Source organism: Lutra lutra, chromosome 8, assembly GCF_902655055.1.
Source record: "Lutra lutra chromosome 8, mLutLut1.2, whole genome shotgun sequence".
In the NCBI taxonomy this organism is placed as follows: Eukaryota; Metazoa; Chordata; class Mammalia; order Carnivora; family Mustelidae; genus Lutra; species Lutra lutra.
Window position 1 is genome coordinate 105,606,732 of NC_062285.1, and position 18,611 is coordinate 105,625,342.

The 18,611-nt window shown below is 34.5% G+C and overlaps 1 protein-coding gene across 1 annotated transcript in view; it reads right to left on the minus strand.

The window, feature by feature from the left end:
- Nucleotides 1–18,611, minus strand: part of PPP1R12A (protein phosphatase 1 regulatory subunit 12A) — a 147,164-nt gene that overhangs the window by 4,131 nt on the left and 124,422 nt on the right. The window contains 6 exon segments of the mRNA XM_047739768.1: nt 603–653; nt 3,596–3,643; nt 8,161–8,265; nt 10,155–10,290; nt 11,519–11,535; nt 16,583–16,648. Of these exon segments, the coding sequence (XP_047595724.1) occupies nt 603–653; nt 3,596–3,643; nt 8,161–8,265; nt 10,155–10,290; nt 11,519–11,535; nt 16,583–16,648 (423 nt within the window).

Consider the following 18,611-nt stretch of genomic DNA (forward strand, 5'->3'; position numbering starts at 1 on the left):
TCTTTAAATTCTAATTCTATGGTCACATTTTCCTATGTATCAGTTTATTAATTCATAATGTGATAAAAATATGTTATGCAAGATAATACAATAAAAGGTAATCAGTTAACTATGTTATTTTCCCCCCCTGAAAAGAGGGTTCCTTCCAACATTCAAAACAAACAGCTACTTCCACAGGTAATTCACAGTTCAATAAAACATAGCTCTGCTCATCCACTACTGTAATGTCCTTTATTTTCAAAGAAAAATATTTTTTATTGATAACCCCTCCACCATTTGCTCTCCAAGAAACAGAGTATGTGAAATGTGAAGAATTAATAATAAATCCCGAATCTTATAGTCATTACTGTCTAACTTCTTCTATACCTAAACATCAAAAGAGCCATAAAACTGATTAGCAAAATGATCTGAATTATAAATGTTCTCCTAGCTCACATAAAACCTGGATTTAGGAAGAAGAGAAGCACAAGATACCAATAATTCACAAATTACAGAATCAGTACTGAGAACAATTAACGGAAACATAATATCTATAAGCCTACTGTAACACCTAAGTTGATAAATAGCACTATCTCTTGTAAGTAGTAGCACGGTTTACTTACTTTGAGCTCTTCTTCCATTTCAGATATTCTTCTTTCTAGAGCTCTTCGTTCCTAGATCAATTTAAGGTACCAATATTAATCATGTAATTATTATATTCTTAATTTTCTTCTAAATTGTGAAAGAGTGGCATTGTATAGAGTCAAAAATCAAATCAGGAGCAGTGTGGAAAAAGATGTGATGCCAGTGATGTGTAAAGAGCTTTCCAAATTTTGAGAGAAGTAAATACGAAGATTATTATTTTTATTAACTTCTATAAGCTCTTTCTTCAAAGCTGTGAGTTCTAGTAAGATGGTACATAACATGTTCAAAATATTTTTTTTTTAGTTTACATTAAAACTTAGGAATAAACCAATATTCAAGAATATTGAATTCAATATTCAAGATTCAAGATCACATAGAACAGAAAAAAGAAACACAGATAGATGCAATTATTCTACAGTGACAGAAGCAGAAACGCAAGCAGCAAACATGCCTAAAATATGTGTAGTTTAAAATTTCAAAAGGATCTAAGAGAAGGTTCATCATCTCCTCCACCTACAATGTTTCCTAGCCATTATTTATCCAATTGACTTTATAGCTCTGTATCTGGGTCGATACTGTGTGCAGCATTAACGCAGTGAATCTGATGAAGAAGCACCTGCAGCACTCGCAGCACTTATTGTAAAGTACCTCCTTTCAAAGAGTGACAGGCAAAGGCAACATACATTACTGCAGTGTATGGTTTTACTCTCCCCTAAATAACAAGCATTCTAGGGTGTTATGCAAAATGCAAGCAGCGGTAATTAATGTGCTACAAAACTTTGGTTGTTAGGTCATACCGCCCAGAAGATACTGACTCTTGCCGGTCACCTTTCAGATACAAACCATTTAAATTTAGTTTAATCACTATGAATTTCCAAGACATTCTTTCCCAGATTAATAATTAATGTTGATATTTAGTAAAGCAGTACATTTACCGTAAATGTTAATGTTTTTAGATTATGTGATGTAAAAAGTAGATGGAATCCTACTCATAGTCTTTTAAGTACATGTTATTCTAGTAATAGCTGGTTTAAACATTATTATATAGAGAAAAATGTTATCTTCTATGAAAAAAGAACTTTCTCCTAGTTAGTAATACAGCCATGACTATTCATGAAAACCACTGCACTTCCAAAAACAGTAGGATATACACCATCATATTTGATCCTCATAACTTGGTGAAATCTTTTTTTTTTTTTTTTAAAGATTTTATTTATTTATTTGTCATAGAGAGAGAAGCGAGAGTGAGCACATGCAGACAGAGTGGCAGGCAGAGGCAGAGGGAGAAGCAGGCTCCCCGCCAAGCAAGGAGCCCGATGTGGGACTCGATCCCAGGACGCCGGGATCATGACCTGAGCTGAAGGCAGCTGCTTAACCAACTGAGCCACCCAGGCGTCCCACTTGGTGAAATCTTATAAATAGTGTATTTCCTTCTGTCTCATCATCCTCAATTTTATTAGGCACCTTCAAGATTTTAACTATTCTGGTAAAGCAAGACCAGAACACTATACCAAACGGTCTTGCTGCCAAATCGGGAGCTGTAACGTTGTAGGCAATTTCTTCTGTTTTGACAAACTTACTAACATAAAAAAATATGGTTAAGAAAAAAAAAATATGGTTAAGAGAAAATACATGTGAAGTACTTAGCCCGGTACTTGCCTGGAATATTAGGGTGCTGCATAAATATGATTAGCAGTTATTATGAATACTAGGATTACTAACGTCTGTTAAGTTGAAAGTAAACTAGCTACTTTGGAATTTATTTGCATTTGACAGGCAGACAAAGGTCAGGTGAGACCGTCGGAGTATGAACATGTATACCATGTGTGCACAAGCCTAGATAAAAAAGGACAGATGGGGCGCCTGGGTGGCTCAGTGGGTTAAAGGCTCTGGCTTCGGCTCAGTTCAGGATCCCAGGGTCCTGGGATTAAGCCCCGCGTCGGACTCTGCTCAGCGGGGAGCCTGCTTCCCTTCCTCTCTCTGCCTGCCTCTCTGCCTACTTGTGATCTCTCTCAGTCAAATTAAAAAAAAAAAAAAAACAAAAAACAAAAGGACAGACATCATTTCTCTCTTTATTTTTTGCTCAAAAGGTAAATTGGCTGTTTTTATAACAGAATGGAGGAAGATGTTTTATCAACTGCTCCTGATTATTTATTCTTTGTCCTAGCTACCCAGGATGTACTTTCCTGTCCAGCTGAAACCCTGTAGGTCTAGCCCTAGTCACTTGGACTAACAGATACTCTTTTCCTTTAACTTTTGATCATTTATACATTATCAACTGCTCAGACTAAACTGGTAGAGTTCTTCCTATGGCCACTGCCAGACCTCTGAGTAGTAACTATAATAAATTGAGAAATACAGGTAAATTTATCATTGTCAAATAAAAAATTACAGAAAGACATAAAAAAGGGCAAAAGGCTTTTCTAGTAATTAATTTGTTTAAAATATGCTATTTAAGTTAAATATTTAAATTCAAAATTAAATAAAGTATCATTAACCTTAAAAGAAATTTGAGAATTTGATGTCCTTAGAATCTTTACAAACTTTAAGAATGGATTTAAATTTTCCAAAGAATTAAACTAAATGTATGCATGATCAAACTGTTTTAAGTATACCACCACAGAAAAACAAAGAGAGATAAATGGCATTTCAAAAACATCAGATTCACTATCACAATATCTACACTTCCAGAATCAAGGCAAAGATCATTTTTTTTAATCTGTTAAAATAATAACATGGTAAATTAAGTCTTAATACTTAGAGAGGTAAGGTAATTTCACACCTAGGGAGATCCCACAGAATTGTATAAAGAAGATAAGCCAGAAAACATTCCCAATTCAATTAGTATTAATCTACACTAACAAAAACTACCATTCACAAAAATAAAACTAAAAGAAAACAAAAAGCCCTACTATTGCTTATGTAAAACAATAAAGGGGTAAAATGACTATTCAATAAAATGGATACTTACCCTTTTTTCCATTTCTAATAGTGACCTATCAGCAAACCTTTCTTGTCTCTGTAACAAAGTAAGAAATATAAAAGGGATATAAGTGCAATAAAGGAAGGGTGGGTGAAGTTGAAGGAGGCCCACAGTGTCTCCTCTAGTGGTATTCAAATAAATCACAACATTCAGGTAAAGAAAAGAGAAAATAATTTTGTGTTGAAACAAGAAAGAGTTAAAGGAATGCTTAGAAATAGAATGGTCTCCACAGCTCTCATGGTCTACCCTTGACTTTTCCTCAGGTCTGTGCACAGTATAGTAGGGGCTAAGGATGGATGAGTACTGTGGAACAAAATAAAAAACATCCTAGAGTTTCCTCTCCGATGCTCAAGGTCTCTCTTGCACATCACTAGGAGGAGTGGCTAATCTGAATGGTCAGATTCTAGGACCCTGACTGAAAGGTAGCTGGGACTGGGGTAAGTGAGCATCCATGGAGCCAAGCCAGTAAACTGGCCTAAATTCCGTTGTCTCTCACAGCTTCATATTCTTCCCTCTCTGTCTAGAGTTTTCTTTTCCAATCATCCATCCTCCAAAATTGGTAAGAAAGTTTACACCCCCTGTCACTTATAAGAAATCCTAGCTATAAAGCTTTTCTTCTTCTGGTGAGTTTAGGGCTCTCATTTTTCCTGTTTCCTGTACTATGCTATCAACTCAAAGTTGACAAAATCCTGAGATTTGGGAGACAGAAAAGGACTCTTGGAATTTTAAACCACATGTTAAAGCACTACCTGAAGGCTATGCATGTGGATTCTGAGTGAAGGGCCAGTTAAAAAGAAGTGGTATCCTAGGGGCATCTGGGTGGCTCAGGTGGTTAAAATGTCTGACTTCGGCTCAGGTCATGATCTCAGAGTTCTGGGATCAAGCCCCATATTGGGCTCCCTGCTCAGCAGGAGTCTGCTTTTCTCCCTGCTCTTCCTCCCACTTATACTCTCTCTCTTTCTCCTCTCTCTATCAAATAAATAAATAAAATATTAAAAACAAAAACAAAAAACAAGTGGTATCCTAGTTCTTACACCGACTTCTGTACATATATCCCTCTTGGGATGCCTGGTCAGTTTCCTATAAAAACCATCAAACGACTCATTTACCAAAAGTGTATTTGCTGAATAATCAATTTTACCAATTGACAACTTTAACAAAAATGCTTTTTTGTGACTATTAACCACAAAATCTACTTAAAAATATATTTCATCATTAATTTAAATATATATTTTTTCTTTTTAAATTTTATGTTAAAGTAATCTCTACACCCAACCAGGGGCTCGAACCTACAACCCCAAGAACAACAGTTGTGCTCTACTGACTGAGCCAGTCAGGTGTCCTAAACGTTTATGTAATTTTCTGTCAACCATCTCAGCATTCATACTTTAGTCTGACCAAGGCCAGTTACCAAGTTACTTTTTAATCTTTCAATAACTTCTTTTTTATGGTTATGATATATAAAATTTAAAGATCTAATCATGGCCAGGGGTCCTTCCTTTTCTCTGTTGTTTTATTTTTTATTTTTTTTTTAAAAGATTTTATTATTTATTTGACAGAGAGAGATCACAAGTAGATAGGCAGGCAGAGAGAGAGAGAGAGAGAGAGAGAGAGAAAGGGAAGCAGGCTCCCTGTTGAGCAGAGAGCCCGATGTGGGACTCTATCCCAGGACCCTGAGATCATGACCTGAGCCGAAGGCAGCGGCTTAACCCACTGAGCCACCCAGGCGCCCCTCTCTGTTGTTTTAAATTGTTTTATGCTTTTGTGCTTACTCTTTCTGGAAAAATAAAAATCAATGTATTTTAATTACTTGTTAGAAATCAAATTCAGAATTTCAAGTATGATGAGACTTTTCAGCTAATTCTGATTTCTTTTTGATGTTTTCAAAATTTATATTTATATTTAACTGCCAAAAATACAAAACAAAGGCTAATATGCCCCCTTGAGGTTCTGCAAATGAATCCTAAAAATGCAGGGGTGTCTGGGTAGCTCCATCACAACAGCACGGGCCTCTTGATCTCAGGATTGTGAGTTTGAGCCCCATGCTAGGTGCAGAAATTACTTGGGGAAAAAAAAAAAGAGTGAATATTTAAAAATGACATTCAAAAGCACCCAGAAGAATTCAAAAATAGCTCAAACACTGCCATTACATGTAAGTCAATAAAATTTTAGATGGAAAATTAGCATTTTTTGAGGATTTTTTTCTTCATATAGGAACATTTTAGCTATTTTATGATTCACCTGATAATTTCTTAGGTTAAAAAATCAACTTTAGTTAGTATTTATGGTTAATAATTCTAGTTAAAGCTGTTATAATAATTAGTGAATCTAGTGAATTGACATTTGACAAAGTATTATTTATCAAACTGGTTCCTAGTAAACAGTCTATTTCCCTCCGCTGGAGACTACAGGAAGGAGGGTGGCTGGATGAAGGAGGATTCAAGGATTTTAGAGTCCCTTGGCCAAGTATTACCAAACACACTATTAATAAGATGATAATTCCCTTGGAAAAAACTCCATGCAACTGTCAAACTGCTACCATTATGTATAACCATGAATAGTTATGGAAGTAATGCCCCAAAAAGAAAATAAAAATCAGGTGGCATGATTTATAGTAGACTTAGATGCTCAGGATAAATACTCGAAAACTGAACAAAAAGTTTAATGTTTATCAGTTTTGCTTTTACATGTACCCTTAAATTTTAAAAACACAGTTTTAAAATTTTACATAGTTTTTCCAACCAAGATATTAACTCTGAATATTTACCGATATTTTATACTCTGAATTACCCCTCCCATCATTCATTCAGTATACTGGGCATGGTACTCAGAATGTTTGCTAAGTCCATTAATTAGTAATTTGTTTCCTGGCCACAATCCATAGGATCAGAAATTGGTACATGACCCAAAGGCAACTTGCTCTAGGTTGTCCAGTGTCCTATTAAATGGTCACTAATAGGACTGCTCCATGCTGATAATAACTGGCTAATTCTTTCAGATTCCCTCCATTGTAGACTTTGAATGAGAGACATCTAGGAAGAATTAAATGACAACAGGGTAGGGAGAAGAGCAGAGAAACGGAGAAGGTAGTAAGCAGTAAAAACACAGATTAGCTGACTCACCGTATTGACAGGACACAGCAGTATGAAGCAGTGGACATTTTTTTTTTTTAAAGCAGTGGACATTTTTATTTAGAAAACATTATGATCAGATCTCTGGAGCTAGAACTATTTTCAGAAAACTAGTTTTGATATTTTTGTGTGAGGAGGCTCACGAAGCTACTAATGCAACGCAAAGAATGATGATTTTCCAGTTTACCAGGAAGTCTAAGTTACCCCAGCAAGTTGTAACCTGAATGACATTCCAAGTTTTTATGACACCTCACCATGAAACATGTTCTTGTTCTGACTTAATTCTCTGCGTATTTTTATAGTAAACTCGCATCAACTGATGGAATCTGTAGAGCCTTTTTAACCTCATAAGGTTAGCTTAACTCCTGGAATTTCCGCAAAGGCTCCATTGTGCATAAACAACTGTTTTACAATGCAATAGTGGCTAACAACAATAAAAAGGGGACCTGGTAACCAGTGTCAGTTCAACATAGAGAGTTAACTTAAAAAATTATAAAAAAGATGAATGTCAAAGAATGCCCGAAGACTGTATACAGTCTCATTTATAGAACCAAAGATGTCATTTCTAGATGAGTGATTTAAAACTGGATTCCAAAAGATGAACTGCAGAAATATGTTTATACTACAAAGTCTCATGTTAAAATTAAACAAGTTTGTTTTCTTAAAAATTATAGGACTGCTTCATGCCTTTTAACTCACGAATAGCAACCTCTAAAATCTCTAAGATGTAGTATAGTATTTCCCATGAAATAGTTGGGTCACAAAACTACTTCTTTGAAGGGGGACAGGTGGAGAATGAGGAAGGAATGTGCCTACTACTATCTCCCACAATTACTGTCTCCCACATTCCATGGAAAAAGCTTGGGAAAAAATTCCTAGATCCTATGTGTATGGTTGTGAATTTTGTTTGGCTATCCCAATTTTCTTGTCTAAAATGGTCTCCTGTAGGCTGCTGCAAAGAAGGTAAGTAAAAAGAATTAATGACAAACTATTTTCTTCCAGCATTAGTATATCAAATTAATTTTGGGAACAAACAGGAAATATTCATAATGAATAAAAATGATTATAAAATTTTTTAATGGCTTTAAGAAGATTCTGCTTAGATACTTTTAATACCTCGCTACATTTGGTATGCTAGAAATAAGCATTTAAGCCCTTTATGTATCACAACATAGGTATTTTTGGCTTAAAAATATTTTAACTTTCCATTACAAGGTTTTATTTCTGTATTTTTAATTTATTCTAGGAAGAAGTGAAGTTATCAGTAATCTGTATTATTTTGATTCCTTCTTATTAATAAGGTATTACCAGTAACCAAACTCATGTTTTGAAGAAACACTTGAGAATATTTCAGTCTAATTTTTTAGACAGAATAAATCAAAATCATTTTCTTCAGGGTAACATAGAGAAAAAGGTACAAACCTGGGTAGCCTTTTCCAATTGTAATTTAAGATCGGTCAGTTCCATATTTGTATCATGTAGCTGTGCTTTCAGCTTTTCATTTTCAGCTAGAATTTGTTCATAAAGCTACAAAAATTAGGGCAGAACAACAAATTATTTTTCTGTTCTCTTAATATTTTAAGATTTCCCACTGATTACTTTGCAGTATTAAAACAAAGAATGTAACACATGAGCCATTAAAGGACACATGCAAAATATTTTAATGCTTTATGGTTGCAAGGCAAAAAAATTTGGTTATGTATGTATCTGCCTCGTGCAAACTCATTAACACACTAGTTCCGCAGGATTTGAAATTTAAGACTTCACTGACAAATCTAACTTTTTTCTTTCCATTAAACAAAATTCAGGTATATGATAAAGAGGGACCACATACTGCAGAGCAACTTTAGCTAGAGCTGAGGAGACACTGTGATCTTCATCTGGGGTCCATGAGCTTTTCTGCTTATCATTCTCTCTTGAATTCCTGACCCTGACATGGAACATCAGTTGTACTGATCGTTGTAACTGTACTGCTTTTACTAATATTTGAAGGAAAGTGAAATACTTCTTGAATGCTTTCTTAACATTTGAATCTACTACTTCTTTTTCCCCCATCTCTCCTACTACTAGTATAGATGGTTAAAATCACCTCTTATCTTAATACTAGAATTATTTTCCTGACTTCCCTCTAATTTGTCCTATATGTAGTAAGTTAAGAGTTAACTTTTTAAAATAATCTCAACTTGATATGCCAACCATTCCATTAACCCTGACGTTAGAAACCCCTGAATAGCTTCCCAGTGTTCTCAGTATAAAGATATCCTTAAAATAGCCTGTAAAGCACTGTACGGTTTGGTCCTGGGCTTTATATCTGAATGCATCCTCCCACTACCATCCCTTCTGCTCTACTGGCCACATTGAAAATTTAATTACTTCAATGCATCTTGTGCCTTTCACCACCAGGTCTATGTCTTCCTATTTCACTCCATCTAGAACCCATTTTGCTAGTTAACTAATTGTCCTTTTATGATTTGCTTCTGAAGCTTCACTTGTTTAGGAATTCTATCTTTAGGCCCTGCCACTTTGCTTTGTTATACACTCTTATGAAATAGATTCTTTACTTCAGCTAATTGTTTCAATTTTTAAGTTATACATTTGTTAATATGACTGTATGATCATGTTGGTCTCTCCCATTACATGGAAAATGTCCATAAGAGCGGGACAGTTATCTCCAACTCTACTACTCATGAGGAGAAGCTCACTACTTAGGACAGTTCAGTGTTTAGTTCTTTACTGAATAAATGACAACCTTATACGTCATGTGAACGGACCCCTACTTTCCTCCTTCTGCTGACTTGGCTTCTAAGAAACCCATTCAAGTAGCCGCCAAGTAATGGGGGGACATGTACACGCATCCCAAGCCTTCTTTCTCCCCAACAAACTTCATCAGGTTTACTCTAAGCTCATAGTATTAGGAATTATGAGAGTCAGAATACTAGACTGTTGAATTTCCAGGACTTAGCTCTTTCATTGTTACTTTCATCGTTGAGATATAATAGTACTTACAGTACCACAAGTTTTTTAGTTATGTAGGGAAAAACTGTATGATCCTAGGAAAAGCTTTGTCCTTTGTTTGGCTGCCTTTTATTGACAAACAGGTGAAGAAAAGTGTGTGTGCATGCTTGTGTGAGTGGGCATGCACACACAACCCCTGCCCACCCTGTGCCCATGCCTCTTTTCAGCTCAGTCACAGTATCACAGTACTGGCCTGAGACACTTAAGTGTGATACAAAGTCTCTTCCTTTTAAAAAAAAACAAACAGCTATTCATATTCTACCATTTAGTGTCCCAAACTGAAAATTAAAGTAAGACACTGATTTCATTATGAGTTTCCAGGAATAATATCCAAACATAAATATACTAACACAAAAGATTATTTTTAATTACACAGTTAAATAATTAAGTAATCCAAGTACCTTTTTAAAGTCAGTGGAGTCATCCTTTTCTAGCCTGCTACTGTAAGGTTTTCTTTCTTCTAAGTAACTGTATGATCCACAGCGACCCAGCAAGGAATCATACCGATCACCAGCTGATGTGGAACTGCTTTCATATCTTTAAAAGATGAGTTAAAGTCAAAATCTTTATTATAGGCTTTTATAGCTCCCATTAACATGCAACTTAGTATTTTTTAACTTGATATTCCAAAATAGTAGATAACATTCTCTTTCATCTATTATCATCTGTATCTGTGATAATAAGTGGAAAGTTATTTATACTATTTATTTATATTTATATATAACATATATTTATTTATATATTATAGTATAAATATAATATATAAAATATATATTATATTTATTATATATTATAAATATATATTTTATATTATAAATATATTATATATTTATATTATAGTTATTTATAATACTATTTATAATACTATTAATTTCTATTATTTGAGGAAGAGAGTCAATACATCTATATGTAAAAAGTCAGAACTGGTTTCACACGATAAATTATATCAATAATTTTAAACTGCACATGTTTTCTACATTTTAAAATCTTTGAAATCAGAACATGGCTTATAAACTGATGGTGTATCACAGTTTAACTGGTAGCACTTTTCCTTTAAGTTGCATGTAATTGTTTAAAAATTAGTAACAGCTGAGATTTGATAAACTCCTCAATCCAAAGTGATAGATAATAGGTCTGCCCTGAACAGAAAGAACATATCTCATTTGCATATGTGAATTTTATTATCTTGTTATGAATTCAGGTTACCTTTTCCTGATAAATGCTATCACCTCTACATTTCAATTCAATAGAATCATTAATATATAAAAATCTGTTCTTGGTTTTACAAGGTTTTGGTTAACTATTATGAGCAAGAGAAATGGAATGGAGATTAGACTTAAGGTTCTCTAAAAGGTGAATAATTTTGAGCTAGATGACAATTTCTAGTGACTTCTTTGTTCTTCTTTTATCTAAAGCAGGGATCAGAGAGAAGATGCAGAAATACCTAATCAAATAAATTTCTGGTGAGTTTCATCAGCCTCCGCTGTTAATAATGACATAGTTAATACTAACATAATTTAGGAAGCTTAAAACTTAAAAAGTTATCACTGTTTTAAGGATTTAAGAAAAAATTTTTTTTAGTGACTTACTATGACTACCGAACTAGAAGTAAAGGCTTTGACAAAGAAAGCTGGTAACAGTTATTAGGTCATCTAAACATCTATAGATTTTTATTATTTAAGTAATTCTAACTCACAAAATCTGTAAATACTTAAGCAACACAGAATAAAAATAAGAAAAAAGTCAGTAAAAATGTAAAACATACCTAGAAATGGAATCCGTCTAGAAAAGAAAGACAGAGGTATATTAAATTTTTATACTCTTATTAAGTAACTTAACTGATGAATAAATTTAACATTTATACTATTTTCACACTATTAAACTAACTTATCTATTTATTATATATGTTTTAACTTTAATGTGATTGTTCAGAAGTTCTAGAACAGAGTCACTATATATTTTTCACGCACAATAACCATATAAATACATTTCACTATTTATGATCATCGTTTACAAATTCCTATAAATGCCACCATACAATATTTTTAATGGGAAGGGAAAAAAAAAGGCTAAGACATATATCTCTTACTTCTACCTACCCAGGAGAAAGTAATATGTTTATTTAAATTAAGAAATGTCAAGTTTACTATGTGATATCACAAAGCAACTATTTTTCTGTTTTTGAGGCAATAACATGAGAGGCAAACAACTGAATACCTAAGGCATTTTATGTACAATACTATACACATAATTACATTTAAAATTTACTTTCTAGAAATCCAGCTATAAATTCCGTCAAAGTTTAGCAACTGGAGACAGGAAATTAGGACTTAATTTTCTCAAGCAAATGGTATACTTTATCACTGTTTCATAACTCTTCTTATCCAAATGATGAAATTATTAGAGTAAAAGATTCTTAGCTCAGGACAAAGCAGGTGTGTTTTTTTGAGGGGGGGTGTGTGGGGTGTGGTCATGTTGAGCTCTCTCCCTTTCTGTTAAAGTTCTTGCTTGGGGCACCTGGGTGGCTCAGTGAATTAAGCCTCTGCTTTCAGCTCAGGTCATGATCCCAGGGTCCTGGAGGGGGGTCTGCTTCCCCCTCCCCCTCTGCCTGCTTCTGATCTCTCTCTCTCTCTCTGTCAAATAAATAAAATCTTAAAAAAAAAAAAAGCTCTTGCTCAAACTACACTTTTCTATAAGGCAACTATTCAAAAATGGTTCGTTAAATTTCTGAATTAGGTATTTGTATTTTTCCATTACATTTATCTTTGAATGCACTGTAAAATTATTGGGTTCCTTTGGAATTGTTTAAAATCTAATTTGGACTAAAAATGCCTTACTAGTCTATTTAAATTTCCTTTGCAAAACCAATTTTAATTTTGTACTTACTTCCTAGTTTTTGATGTAATGCTTTATTTCATTGATTTGTTCATTAGTTTTATGACAATAACAATTTTGAGTTAAATTTCAGCTTTCAATAGATTCAAATTCAAATACTGCTAAGAGAATAGACTTTTAAAGTTCTTATCACAGAAGGAAAAATATAACTATGTGTGGGAATGGATATTAACTAGACTTACTGTGGTGATAATTTTCCAATATATACAAATAATGAATCACTACGTTGAACACCTAAAACTAATACAATAATGTATGTCAATTATATCTCAATTAAAAAAAAAAAGAACCAAAAAAACCAAGAGATATTACTCAAATTTAGAAAAATATCCATGTATGAAGTAAAATGTGTACATATCAAATGGAAACATCGCCATTCATCTCACAACTTGCACTCTGGTTCACTGATTTAAATTAAAAAACAAACAAACAAAACTCCAAGCAGTCACAGAAATCACTCAAATTCCATTTCTTTGTCTTTAAAAATCATGGTGCTATCATTGTTATTTGTTACATTTTTGAGACTGTAATAAAAACACATGACATAAAAGTTACCATCTAAACTACTTTTAGAAGTACAGCTCAATAGCGTTAACATATTCACATTGTTGTGCAACACAGCTCTAGAATATTTTTATCTTGCAAAACAAACTCTATACACATTGAACAACTCCCCATATTCTTCTACCCCCCCCCAGAAACAATTCTACTTTCTAAGAGTTTGAATAGATACCTCATGTAAGTGGGATCATACATTATGTCTATTTCATGACTAGCCTATTTCATTTAGCATATGTCCTTATTTCATATAGCAATGTTCTTGCTCCCTGTATTTCAAAATTATTTTTTCAAAGTAAAATATACTTAATTACAGAACCATAAGCTTATCTAAAAGTACCACAGCCTAAAAATTTCCTCTATAACTACCCTGCCTCCAACCCTCTAGATAACTACTGTTACCTTTTTTATATTCATATCCATGTATGAATTTCTGATTTGTACTGTTAAACTAATCTCTGTAAAGGATGAATTTGTTACAGTTCCAAAACCTTATATAAATATACTATTTCACTAGTGATCATACCAAATCTGAGCATAACTAGCCCTTGCCAATTTTACTTTTTTATATTAATTGTCATGTCTTTGGTTATTAGTAAGATTAAATGCATTTTCAAGCTTATTGGCCACTTATATTTCTTCTTTTGTAAAATTTTAAGTTCCATGTATTCTGTCTCTCTTTTCCTAGAGTTTTTTCATAGTACAAATACTAAACTTTTAAGTATGATACATGCCAAGATTATTCACTTTTAACTGAGCAAATGTGTCTCACTTTAAAAAGGGTACCATTTCTGTCATATTCTAGTTTTATATGTTTAAATAATTAAATCTGTTAATCTTTTCTTTTTCGTGCCTTGGTGTCATACTTAAATCCTTTTATTTTTTTCTTTTAAAGATTTTATTTATTTATTTGACAGACAGAGATCACAAGTAGGCAGAGAGGCAGGCAGAGAGAGAGGGGGAAGCAGGCTCCCTGCTGAGCAGAGAGTCCCATACAGGGCTCTATCCCAGGACACTGAGATCATGACCTGAGCAGATGCTAGAGGCTTAAGCTACTGCACCACCCAGGCACCCCTTAAATTCTTGATTACTAATATCCTTTGCATGGTAAAAGTTTTATTATACAATAACTTAATGAAAGCAGATCACAAGAGCCAAAGCAACAGAAGTCCTATCTTTAGAAATAATGTTGTAACACATAATTCTAATAACAACGAATGTTATGATAAAGTCATGCAATTTTCTGTGATAAAGTTTAATCTTAATTTCTTTTAATTTATATTCTGAAGGTAGACAGCCTGAGTTTCACATGCAATTCTGAATTTGGAGGAACTTTTTGAAATTTACAATTTGCTTATCTTTGAAGTAAAAAAGTACATGACCCAATGCCATTTTTTAATGTGGTTAACTTGGATTCTATAACCTGAATGGAAGTTCTATTATCAAACACACTTCTGAGGTGATGACATCATTTACTTCAGAAAATGCACAGAAGAATTTTGCTAATACTTTTACAAGGAAAAGCAGGGGCTGATGCTACAAGTTTTTTTTTTTTTTAAGATGTTATTTATTTATTTGATAAGGAGAGACACAGAGAGAGAGGGAACACAAGCAGGCGGAGTAGGAGAGGGAGAAGCGGGCTTCCTGCTGAGCAGGGAGCCCAATGCGGGGCTCAATCCCAGGACCAGCTGAAGGCAGATGCTTATCAACTGAGCCACCCAGGCGCCCCGCCCCCCCTTTAAAGATTTTATTTATTTATTCATCAGAGAGAGAGAGGGTGAGTGAGCAGGCACACAAGCAGCGGGAGCAGAAGAGAGAGAGAGAAGCAGGCTCCTCACTGAGCCATAAGCCCCGTGAGGGACTCGATCCCAACACCCTGGGATCATGACCTGAGCTGGAGACAGATGCTTAACTGACTGAGCCACCCAGGCATCCCCGATACCACAAGCTTTTATTTTATTTATTTATTTATTTTTTTTTTAAAGATTTTATTTATTTATTTGACAGAGAGAGATCACAAGTAGATGGAGAGGCAGGCAGAGAGAGAGAGAGAGAGGGAAGCAGGCTTCTTGCCGAGCAGAGAGCCCGATGTGGGACTCGATCCCAGGACCCTGAGATCACGACCTGAGCCGAAGGCAGCGGCTTAACCCACTGAGCCACCCAGGCGCCCATACCACAAGCTTTTAAAAAGAGAGTGGCATATCTAATGGCCAGAAGCACTTTTCTAGTTTACTGTAAAGACTTGTTAACTTCCATTCTTCCTTTTCCTCACAGTGTACCAGTCAACTGGTTTAAGTGAGATGGTATACAGCCCACATTAGTAGTAAAATGGCTGCACTATCCTAGTTGTGGACCTTGCCTAGTCCAAGCCAATTATTATAAATCCCAGCCCGGTGAGGTATACCTGCTTGAGGATGAAGCTGACATAGAGGGTTGTATAATACAACTGGAGCATAACAAATTTTTTGTTCAATTTGGTTTCAGTTGGGTTTTCTGTTACTTGTAACTGAATGCTAGCACAAAAACAAGAGCTAAATAATCCCCTATTTAAAATGAACAAACCTATTTAAACTGTTTGGAACTAAGAAAATGTTTCTCCCTAGAAACAATTTTCTACTCAGTCTTAATGTATCTCATGTATAACTTTAACAGGAAAATTTAAACACAAGAAGCAATATGCTTCAAAATCACAACTTGGAAGTCAGAAAACCTTTTCCCTTCTATCCCAACCTGGTGGGATGTGAGGTCTGTGTGATAAGGCAGTGAGAAGTGCTAACTAGGAATGGCTTACTAACCCATTCCCTCTTGTTTACCTATTATTTTTCCCTTGAAAGATGGGAATTCACAGGATACCACTGGGAAAGGAAGACAACGGTCAGGTTTACAGAATATAATAAACACAAGACATAGAGGGAACTGGGGGATGCTAACAACTGAGAGGCAAAGGGTTTAAAGGTGATAAAACTTTACCCTGCAAATAATTTACCCTTGGAAGTAATTAATTCTTCATTATCTGTCTGGGTACCTATTATAAAATAAAAGTACCTTTCAGGACCAAATAGGAAACTTTCTTTTTAACTTTGAAGATTAATTTATATATAATAAACTATTCACTTAGGGTATGCACTTTGATAAGTTTGACAGCTGTATATATCCAGAAAATCACCATTATAATCAAGATCCAGAATATTTCCATTGTCTCTAAAATATTCTTTGTGTCCCTTCCAGTCCATTTACCCCTGACCCCAGAGAAACACTGTCTATCCCCAGCATGGAGGTACAGTGTGCAGTAACTGTCTTGCATGAATAAATACAAACACAAGCAAATAGCAATCCTTAAAAAATATGAATACTTCTAAACACAAATGCTTTTTACCTGAGTTTCTTTCTTATTGGATCCTTCTTCTGTATCTGATTGTTGCTCTTGTTCATTTTCATCGCTCTAAAATACATTGTCAATTTACTTTAGAAAAGTAAAAATAAATATCAAACACTTGATACTTAAATTTTTTAAGGCTTCTCTAATTTTTTAAAAAAGATTTATTTGAGAGAGAGCACGCAAGCAAGAGGTGGGGGGTATGTGGTGGGGATGGGAGAGGCAGAGAGAAGCTCAAGCAGACTCCCTGCTGAGCTGGAAGCCTGATGTGGGGTTCCATCTCATGACCCTGAGATCAGGTCTCTGTGGAAATTAAGAGTCAGCTGCTTAACCAACTGAGCCACCCAGATGCCCCAGGGCTTTTCTAATTTGAAACAACCCTTGAGAAAAATCTACCAGGAAACAAATCAAAAGGAAAACTAATCTTTAAGTGGGAATTTTTCTATCCTATTTTGAAGAAGCCTTATTTTGTCTGCATGACACAATCTAAGCAGGTTAACATGCATGGTGAAAAAGATCTACCTAAAAACATGATTTAGGAAACACATTCACAGTGGGGGTGAGGAAACTGGAGGCTTAGCAGAAGGTATTACATTTTATACTGTAATGATACTGCATATGCTTTAATAGTTAAAATGTACTATTTAGACACTCCACTATAATGGGGCAGCAAAAATAGGAAATTCATTATATTAAGTAAGAAAAGTTGGGATTCCATAAGCTTGTCAAGATTTATGCAGAAGTCCTATTATATTTAGGTAGTTTATCAACATCTGGAAATTTCTTGGGAGTTTACAGCACACTAAATAGAAATCAGGCAAAATCAGTGGTGCTGTTGTTAGTTTTATTAATATAATTGTTAATATAAAAATATGAATTCCATGTCATGAAATGATTGTTTTTAAAAACTGCAGTTTCATGGGAAAACATAGAAACTGGAAATTTAAAAAGTGGGGAGGTTCACAGGTCTTAAAAGTAGTAATCAAAAAAAAAGGGGGGGAGCCTACTAATACAAGAGATTAAAAAGCTGCCTAACTACATAATACCCTTTCTTTGACAGAGCTCTTGTTTCTTTTTGTATGTATTTGAAGCTGATATAGCTTCAAATGTGGCTAAGATGGGGAAAGAAGACCTGTCCTCTGATGGCTAATTAGAACACAATTTGATGCAGGCTCAAATTAAAAAGATGAGTACTGGGGCGCCTGGGTGGCTCAGCGGGTTGAGCCGCTGCCTTCAGCTCGGGTCATGATCTCAGGGTCCTGGGATTGAGCCCCGCATCGGGCTCTCTGCTCAGTGGGGAGCCTGCTTCTTCCTCTCTCTCTGCCTGCCTCTCTGCCTACTTGTGATCTCTCTCTGTCAAATGAATAAATAAAAAAATCTTAAAAAAAAAAAAAAAAAAAAAAAAAAAGATGAGTACTGCCAATTTGAATCCCAGGAAAAATCCTTACAATGCAAAGTTAAGGGTATTCCAGAAAGTGAAGTTCTGAAGGGAGAGCTGGTCTGAATAAAACTGGGGAAAAATAAATACTGTTTAATAAACACAGCTTTGACTATGAATTTCCTAATAAAACGATTTATTAAAAAGGTAATTTTAAGTAATAAGAGTAACTACGTTAGGGTGCTAATTAAGACTGTAAGGTTTTGTTTGTTACTAAAATGGTAATGAGCAATCAATTAAAATAAAACGGATATCATACACTTCTTGATGAACAAAGATACCTTGCCAAAAGAATTTTTGAACCACAATGGGATCAGTTCTCTACCTGGTAGTTACCAGTTGGTAAAATGGCAGTTACCAATTTATAGGAAATATAAAAAACCACATTAATGTATTAAACAACATTTCTGGGATATGATAACCCAAGTTCATTCAAAAAAACTGTAAGGAAAAAAATGAGATGGAAGGAGAAACTGATTAAAAGAGGCATTAAAGATGTACTATTCATAATGCATAACCCTTACTATATTCCAATCAAACCAGCAAAGTATAAAACTACAACAAACCACTTATGGCATATATAAGTTGAAA